The sequence below is a fragment of the Chrysoperla carnea genome, chromosome 2 (genome assembly GCF_905475395.1).
Source record: "Chrysoperla carnea chromosome 2, inChrCarn1.1, whole genome shotgun sequence".
In the NCBI taxonomy this organism is placed as follows: domain Eukaryota; kingdom Metazoa; phylum Arthropoda; class Insecta; order Neuroptera; family Chrysopidae; genus Chrysoperla; species Chrysoperla carnea.
Window position 1 is genome coordinate 57,397,008 of NC_058338.1, and position 10,293 is coordinate 57,407,300.

Below are 10,293 nucleotides of genomic sequence, written 5' to 3' on the forward strand. Positions count from 1 at the left end.
GGTATAGGTGTTCATAAAATCACCTAATTAGTCCATCTTCGGTTGTCTGTCCGTCTGTCTATCAACACGATAACTCAAAAACGAAAAAATATTTCAAGCTGAAATTTTTATACCGTGCTCAGGACGCAAAAAGTGAGGTCGAGTTAGTAAATGAGCTTCATATGTCAATCGGACCCATCTTGTAAACCGTTAGAGATATAACAAATGTTTAAATGTAAAAAATGTTCCTTATAAAAAAAATAAACAAGTTTTGTTTGAAAACATTTTTTCATAAACATCCACCACTGTTTACCCGTGAGGATAATTATATTGGTTACTATACGCGAATATCAGTACGTGTGGCTTTTTAAGTGTGACTATCTTTCTTTATTTACATGAAAATTTGCGTAATCAACTATACGTGGTATTTCAACAATTATCTCAGACAATTATTTGTTTTCATTTGTTTACTTAATAATTCCAAAATTTTGCATGTAATATTTTGCATCATCGGCCCTGAACCTTAAGGATCTAAGTATTTACTACTATTATTTAAAGAGAATTGAAAAAGAATAGACCATGATGTAAATATCGTATGCATAATTATAATGTAAACAACAACAATAAGTAATATTTACTACTATGTTTATCTTCCGACCACTTAAATTAATTAATAATTATCCACATAATGTATTAGAAGGTGCGAAAACAACGTTACGTATTAAATCCAACTCTATGTCAGAAACGAGATTATTTTTTTGAATTTTTTGAATATATCATAATCTTTACAAGTGTGCACATACTTTTATTCTTCAATCTAACATATGAAACCTTTCGACAACTTCATTAAAAACTTTTAAATTAAATTGATTGTTATGGTACCAATGTAAATTTCAAATCGTTAAGAGATCACTCTCCTGTCAGCATTTTCCCTATCTGTCTGATACCTAAGTGAAAATATGATAGCTTTGTAGACTAAAGTGACCCAATCACGCTCGAATAGCATAACTAAATTAAATATTTTTTGGTGTGTATTTTGCGCAGGAGAAAAACAAAATTTAAAAAAAAATTATGATTGATATATCTATCAAGTGGCATATTAAATAAAAATATAGCTACTTTCCTTCATATCGTTCAAACTTTAGATTTTTTAATTTGGGAGAAAATATTAAAAATAAGACCTTACTAGCTAATTCAAAGACCCAAAAAGAAATCTTTAACTCCTATTGAATGCGTAAAATATTCATACAAAACCCTCTTTAAGTCCGTTCGACTCACACTTGACCGATTTTATTTATTGATTTTTAAGTAATCTAAAAATGTTGTCGCGTTAGTGTTAAATTTCGTAAGCACAAAATATCTAGACTTGACATTTACCTTAAGTATTTCAATAAAAAATTTCAAATGTATTCATTTTTTAAGCAAACATTTCATGTAATAAAAAATAAGCAAATATTTAAACAAATTTAAAATGATATTCAAATGATAAATTGGTAATCCTCTAGGTAAAAAAAGTCTGTATGTATCAGTCTGCTAGTATGTGTGTCTGTTTGTGGCATTGTCGCTGCTAAACGAATGAACCGACCTTGATCTTTTGTTGGTTTGAGAGGTAATTTTATGGAAAGTGATCTTAGGTATGTTCAAAAAAATCGATTCAGTTTGTCGGGTTTATTGATAATTAATAAAATTTTGTTTTTATCGAACAAAGAGAGCTTAGAAAAGAACCATTCTGTACACCCTTCGAATATAAAAGCCCGCATTCATATTAGTAACTTAAATATATTCTTTATGTCTACTTTTTTAGGGATTGATGAAAGTAAATATGGTGATGAACAAATATAAAAAAAATATTAGCTTTGGCTACAGCATCGAATTTAAAGAGTTTTTTGAATAATGTATTGGAAAAAGTGTGCAAGAAGTTTGCAAATGTCGAGAGAGTTTAAAAAAAGTTTTATTTTTTTAAATATCAGTTGACACTTTTGAAATGTTTAAACTTCTTGCAATTTATTTTCATACGCGATGTTTTTAATTTTCGTTTAGTGTATATGACAGCCGAAAAACACTACTTCTATTGAATCTCCCCTTTACCCTCATCAAAAGCTTTATATTTCCTTATTATGTAACTTACCTCTAAAAAATCTCAAAATTTTAGTAAAAAATTCTGAAATTTCGCTTCATTATGAGCTCACGGCTTATCAAAAGCTCCCTCAAATGTAATGTTTCAAAAGTATTTTTTCTAGATCTTCCTTGGTTGATAATACTACCAAAGAATTTTTTTATAGAAAAAGTTAGATACTCTAAACATGTTTTTAACATACTAAAAAAAAGATTTAGTAATTATGAACAATATACATAGCTGTATTATTTGTTGGTAAATTAATAAGAGGGTATATTCGTGAAATATTAGTAAACATGCAATATTATTTTTTATTTTAATTAATATAATTAATATAAATAATTGTTTATTTTACAATATTGGAAAAAATATCTTTTTACATATTATTTAAGTATAAAATTTTAACAATAAAAACCTATAAAAGCTATTATAGGTCGTATGACTTGGCTAAGTCGTATGACTTTTTTATCATGAAAACGCAGGGAAAAATACTCTTTATAACAATTAATGGGGAAATTCCTTTTACTTTTCCTTGTGCTTTCACATTATCGGTAGATAATTTCTAATACAATTAGGAAAAAATCATCTCCAAACATGAACAACAGCAAATCCATTCAAATTTTCCCAGACAGACAATCATATCGAAACTATATGAATTCTTTAATTTTCGATGGCTATAAATCACAGACAAGAAAAAATACAAAGATTTTTCAATAAATAATTAATTATTATCAAAGTGCCATAGAAAAAATTTTAAAAAATATTTAATTGGCGCCAATTTTAAAGGCGTCATTTAATCCTTGACTATTTGAAGAAACATAAAACACTATAACTAGTTTTTTTTTTACATATTATAACACACTGCATTTTTTTTTTTTAAATTCATTAACAAACATAGGTTCTAAAGTTTGTTTTCAATGCAGGTGTGACGACTTCATAAACAGCAAGCACCTTAAATAATTTTAATATTATGGTAAACTTTTTAGCTTGTGTTTGTTTTCTTCACTATTCATTTCCTACTGTCATGTCAATCAAAATAGATTATGATAATAATTAATCATTCTGTGGGTTTGATCACATTTATTTTTGATCGTCCTTGAATTTAGAAACAATTTTAAATTTCAATTTAAAAAAAATATACACAAATAATTTTTCTCAATTATTTCCATAGATTCAAACTCGGTATGAAAAGAGTTAAACACCTTCATTTCCAGTCACCCTTTCTTGTTATAAGTATTGGGTAATGTTTTCATAATTTTAGGAAATTCGGCTAGACCTACGTAGTTTTCCTTTTATATTCCATTTTTGAATAGTTTAGTTAAAACTATTTCTCACAGCCTTCTTCTTCACGGTGTTTTTTTTTTCGCTTGACATATGCTTGAAAAAGTTGAGTTCATGTGCGCACATTTTACGCAGATTTTAAATTCGACCTCGACTTTCAGGGTCAATTAAAAGCTAGGTGACTCTGCAACATAACTTATAAGTAATGGCAGAAGAATACTTAAAAATTGAAATATGTATTTAAATAAAATGCCCAAATTTTTGGTTTGAAGCATTTTTTTGTAAACTAAAAAGTTTAGATACATTCAATTTTTTTTGGAAAAAAGTAAGAGATAATTTTGGGAACGCAGTCAGTGTGTACTTTATAGGTAGCAGTTTTCGGAAAAATGATTCGAGCAAAACGTCTTGCCTTTCAATTAAATAATAATTTTTTAAATTAAAGGTTTTTCTATCTCTTATCGGTAACGAAGCTAATTGAGTTTTTTTCGAGTTTCCAGCACATGCCTAGTTAAAAAAACACCCGTATATTACTTAGAAATATTGACTGAAATATAGATAATTGATAGGATATTTTTTTCTGTTGTATGAAAATTCATTTCTTCCTGTGATTTCATATGTTATAACATTAAGTGAAAAGGAAACTTTCCACTTAATCTGCTTTTAATTACAAATCTACTCCGTATACACAGTGCCAGGTACAAATTTCAAGTTAATTCCATTCTTGGCTGTTAACAAAAATCCTTTGTTATCAATTTCCAGTGGTGGAGCCGTTTTTTGAGTTAAAACTTCAAAATCTTTCAATATATGAACTAATCCAACTTTAGTTGACATCATTCCAAAACGAGCACCTGTTAAAAAAAGTTTTGTTGTGGTTGAATAAAATAACTACAATCGACCTGATAACAAATCAAAGACGTAATACATACCAATACAGTTTCTAGGTCCTTCGCCGAAAGGCATATAGGTGTATGGTACGATGTTTTTATCTTCTATAAAACGCTCGGGATCATATACTAAAGGATTTTCAAAATATTGTGGATCTCTGTGTAAGCCTTCTAACGAAATAACTACTGCAGTGCCTTTATCAATAGTAATATTTGTCCCTGGGAACGTGTATGTATCAAGGGCCTCTCTATCCAAAAATCCTAGAGTTGGATATAATCGTAATGTTTCTAAAACAAATAATTAATTTATATTATTTTAATATACTATTAGTAAACCATATCGTAAGTCATTTATATCATATAAAGTAAGAAGAGTTCTAACGAACGTTCTTATGTATAAAACAAAGAAGGATTGTATATGTGTAAATATACATGACTCCAGCCCTCCCGATTCTAAGTTGTACACATACAATACCGTTCACACACAGTAACACATAATCATAACATATCATAACATGCAGTATACATTCCCTCTTTGTTTCATATATTTTATATGGCTATCTAGATAGCTTACAATCGGTATAGAAAAATTTATTTTAATCGTTATTTTTTTACCTTTGACACATGCATCTAAATACTTCATGTCTTTAAGACAATCGTAAGTGAAATTACCACCATTCCGAGCAATTACTGCTTGAATTTCTTTCCGTAATTTTATTTGGATTTCAGGGTTATACGAAAGTGAATATAATGTGAACGAGATAGCGGAAGATGTTGTTTCAAATCCAGCTGTAAAAAAAACAGCCGCTTGTGCTACCAATATATCACCTTCTAGTTCTGAAAATAAACATTTATTAAATAATTTTATTGAATAGTTTTTTTTATCTAAACTTACTGAATGGAGGTAAATCATTCTTCAAATTGTTTCCATTTGCAACAGTGTCGGCTGTTTTATTAGAATCTTCTAAGGTTCCCTTGTTTTTCAATGTAATTAATGCTTCAATTAAATCTGGTCGCTTGATATTATTTGCTTCCCGTTCCGCCATTGCATTCGTAACAACGTTTCGCAAAAAATCTGAACCAACTTTACTGAACAATTTAAAATTAAATATTTTTACCATAATTGGACAGAAAAATATGCATAAAAATTCGAGACTGCGCCTGAGATCAAACGTTATCATCATCTTCCCAACTTTTGAGAATACTGATTCCTTATCCGAAAAAGAATTCACTTCAATACCATATGCTGTAGATACAATTACGTCTGTTGTGTACAATCTGGCTATTTCCTTCGCATCCAATGTTTCTTTTACATGGCTTTTCACTTGTTGAGTTAATTGATCGCCAATTTGATCTAACAAACCAAACATATTCTTCATTTTTCCAGAAGTAAAGAAAGGTGATAGTTTTGAACGAATATAACGCCATCCACTGACACTTTTCATTGAAAACATATTATGTCGACCAATTTCATCACCTTTTACATCAGCGCTAGTTCTTGGTATAAAATTACTAAAATCTTTGACTAGTACATGTTTTATTAACTCAGGATCTCGAAGTAATAAATATGGACGTTGAAATATGTATAAACCATAAGCTTTTTCATCTGTTTTGTGATATTGTTCACAAAAATATGATGTTATGTTCTTTTTAAATGTTATTGCATCGTAAAAATTTCCAAATATCCAGTTTGGTTCAGCATATGGTACACCACGTTTTTTCCAATAATTAAATGTTGATTTAAAATAAAAATAAATAATTGTTAGGATCACCGCCAATAATGTTAACAAATCAGTGTTCCAATTCGAAGTGATAATTGCCATCCTGTAACATTACAAAATTGAATAAAATTTTACTGATAAGCGATCTTTAATACACTAGATGCTATACTTTTAATTTAAACAATGCGTGCTAAATCTTAAGAAGCTAATCTAAAATAAGGTACGATTATTTCTGATTTGAAAATGGGCCAACTAGGGAAGGAAGTATTTTTTAATACATAATAATTAATTCCCACGCGTATAACTTTGGGAAGAAAAGACCAACTTTTAAAAGTCATGAAGAAAATAATAATTAAATATTTCTTTCATCACAAGGGAAAATATTAGCCAAAACAACCAAAAATAACTTTTTTTGTTTGAACAAGAATATCTGGACACTTTTTATACGAATTTTCCATATACACCTGGTAAAAAAGATAGCACTCAACCTGTCATTGCTTTAACTTGCACAAAACGTAAGATTTATAAAAAAGGCCATGGTACAGGTACTTAGAAATCCTCGTTAATTTGGTAGATATTGTAATGAAAATGCTAAGGTTAATATATTATAAACTAATAAAAATGCCTTCTACAAAGCGTAAATAATAGGTTCCTGTTGCTAATCAAGTACGGACCCAAGCATAATAGAAAAAGACATATTTAATAAAATTTATTATCTAGAAATCACTGTTTACGACAGGCAAATAGCTAAGAACACTTTTGATCAAAAACCTTCCAAGCTAACAAAAAAAGCAAAATCGGTTCATCCGTTTAGAAGCTATGATGTTACAGACGAACTCATACATTTATTATCGGGTACGGAATTCTAAACTGGTTCTTGAAATATTTTGATCAAATTTACTTCCAAAAATTTAAAATAAAATAAAATATATTTATTCGTTTAGGAGCTACGATACCATCGACAGACACACAGGTGCACAGATTCGTCAAACTTAGAACACCCCTATTTTTTAGTCAGGGGCTAAAAACTTGAAAATGCATCGTTTAGAAAGCGTGTTTTCATTGGCTGTCTATGACACCGTGAACATTCAAAGCAACTGACTAGAAGTATACAATATTTCGGTACTGTTTGATCTAGGGATAGTAATTATAAACTAAAAACCTACCTTAAAAATTGTATAAAAACTTTCTTATTCGTAAATGAAAGCAAATATAAAACACTAAAAATTTTAAATCTGTTCCACTAGCGATTTACTTTTGCACACTAGAAATTAAGATTTAATTTGCACACTACAAAAGATTTTAGTGTGTTCTTGTAATATATCACATTAAAAATAATTACTCATTCGCACAAGTCGAATGTATTTATTAGATATCATAAGTTTTTTTTTTTTTTTTTTATAAATAAGCTTTATTATAATCGCATCTACATATTACACTGACAATGACGGTGAAGTATTTACTTTATCTTCAAATTATATAAACGTGATTTTACTTTTTATTTTAATTGCTATTTAATTCTCAAAAACTAGCTGTATAATGCATGACATTTCAAAATTTCAAAACTCTCTACAATATCATTTCATCTTCGTACATCTTTGTCACTTTTGAACATCTTTTTTTTCACTGATCTCATGTGAATTATCAGAGGCATAGACGTCTTTGCGGGGTGGCGGGCGTGCTAACCGCACGTGCGGTGGGCACGTGTCCCCTCAATAATTTTAGAATTTTTTTGTAAATATAATAAAAATGAAGATAATTTATTTACTTCTTTACTATTCTGTACTTCTTCTTTAAAAACGTCATAAAAAAAATGGAAATAACTAATTTACTGCACATTATGTGAAATTTTACATTTTCGTCAATATCATAAGAAACGTCTAAAAATATCTAAGACCACAATAACAAATAGCACATTCAAATGAATCATATTCTTTCTACAAGTTAAATGGATACAAAATATATAGAGCTTTGCATTTAGGAACTCTCAAGATACCATCGAAAAACCGTCAGTTTGCAAGCATAGACTTAAAGCATATTTTTAAAATATGATTTAAGTAAAACTCTTCCATGCATACTACATTTTTTTGAAATTAGTTTTTCCTGACCAATTTCCACAGCAACGGCTGAAAGGTAATTTTCATCACTCAGACGCCAGAAAATCTATCTAAGGAGTAAAATCATAAAGGATAGGCTAGAGGGATTAGCTTTGATGGCCATTGAAAGACAAAAACAGCTGAGCTGCTGTCAGATGTAGGACTCGATTACAATTTTAAGAAACGGTTGATGTTTTTTGTATTTTTGTTTTTTGTATGGCAGATTTTTTTTAAAAAATGTTTTATTATTGTTATTTTCATTATAATTTTAAAAAATGGCTATTTTTTTTATTCTTGTCGTTATACTTTTTTTTGTTTGATATCCATAAATAAATACTTAAAATTTATAACGAGTTTTTTTAACTACTTTTTTTTTCAATTAACTATCCATTTTTTCTACTATTTGTGTCCCCCGAATAATGGCTACCATATTGTTATAGAAACAACCATAGGTAACATAAACGTGTTTTGGAATGGTGTATAGATACTGCAGAGTTTCGATAATCCGAAACTGCAAAAAAAATCAAGGGGTGACGAATTCTTGATATATTCGGATTACTGGGACTAACATTATAAACGATATGGCATGTGTACATATATTATATACATATAGCCATATAAAATGTAGGAAGTAAGAAGAGTTTATATAGACGTTCTTATATATAAAGAGGGAATGTCTGCTGTGTTTTATGGGGTACAATGGTTATGCTGTATGCTGTAATGTTCGCTGCATGTGATTAGTATTGTATATGTACAACTTTAAGAGATGTGTCTAACCGGTGGGTTCATGCATACACATATACAATCCCTCTTTGTTTTATGCATAAGAACGTCCAAATTCTTAGCAAATTCTCGTTCTAATAGTTGCAAACTGGAAACAAACAAACGAACTAAGACTTTACTTTTCCTTCCATCTTTACCTAAGATGATATGAAATGAATTTTTCAAATTTTCCCTTTTCTCGTTTCCCTGATTACAGCATATAAATCAATTATTTTTATACCGGAACTTACTTTATACCGGGAATATTTACTCCGTGAATTTCCTGTTTGAAAATGAAACTCAAGGATGAAATTAACTTCAGCCCAGTCTTTCTATGCGTCCGCCAAAGATATTTATCTTAAACCAAAACTTTATTATTTTCTAGAATTTTTGCTTTTAGGCTTCATGGCAGGTCTTAAAGTTTTGTTATGATCACTCTCATACATTCCTAGTTTAAGTATATTCATCACTTAAATTTTACCCATAACATTTTTTGAGAAAAAAAAATGCTTACTATGACCTTATTTCAAATTCATCATCCAAACAATGAATGATGTAAAAAGTAAGCAAATATTTATATAAAAAAATTTAAATTTTAATTGCGTCTAATTTTATTTAGCTACTTTTAAACCTACTCGATTTAAGATTCAAAACGGCAACGGTACTAAAAAGGGTATCCCAGCAGGAATCCATGACAGTGTAAAGTGGATATTGTGGTAAACGTACAACTACCAAATTTTCAAGGCTACAGTATAAAAGTTGTAATAGAAGTTGGAGAAATCATTATTAAAATATTTGTAGATATACATCTTTCAAAGTCAAATACTCTCAACATGACTATTACCTATATATGCATATATGAAAATGATTTTTAATATATATTAAAAAAAGATTAAATAATTATAAAAGATTTTAATTTGAAGGAAGCTATAATACCCATTAATTAAGGGGTAAATGCATGAAATACCTTCTTGTAAACATGCAATATTTTTTTTTAATATTAATTAATATTTATTACTTATTTTCCCATTTATTCATAAAATAGTAAGTTACTGAAGGTCATTGTCGGGTTATAAATTTTGATGTGGCCAATGACAAACGCGTGCATAGAAATTTCTTTGGAGGTGGGATATGAACTCTTAGAGATGGTTTTTTTTGGAAAGCTCAAAAATTTATTTGCATTAATTTTCAGCTTTGAAAATAGCCTTTTCGGAGTTTTTCCAAACATTAAACCATGTTAATAGCTTAAAAACGGTGACTTTTAGGAAAAAAATATAAGGAGAATTTTTTTACGAAAAATTACCCAAAAAACTTCGGGTAGCTTTATTAGGTTCAAAAAATTGACATTTGACTGTTTCTGTGGAGGGGGGTGGATATACAAAAATTAGACCAATAAAGTTTCTGACAACATCCGGAATATTAATCTATGGATATAAACTTTTCTGAACAAGAAT

The 10,293-nt window shown here is 28.9% G+C and overlaps 2 protein-coding genes across 12 annotated transcripts in view; one reads left to right on the top strand and one right to left on the bottom strand.

The window, feature by feature from the left end:
* Positions 1-10,293, top strand: part of LOC123294299 (collagen alpha chain CG42342) — a 635,738-nt gene that overhangs the window by 509,148 nt on the left and 116,297 nt on the right. The window lies entirely within an intron of this gene.
* Positions 3,985-7,299, bottom strand: LOC123294302 (cytochrome P450 6k1-like). Its single transcript, XM_044875446.1, has 5 exons — positions 7,148-7,299; positions 5,156-6,084; positions 4,876-5,097; positions 4,303-4,548; positions 3,985-4,224 (listed from the first exon to the last, which is right to left on the bottom strand). Exons 2-5 carry the CDS (start codon positions 6,081-6,083, stop codon positions 4,049-4,051), a joined length of 1,572 nt encoding a protein of 523 aa, XP_044731381.1. The 5' UTR covers position 6,084; positions 7,148-7,299; the 3' UTR covers positions 3,985-4,048.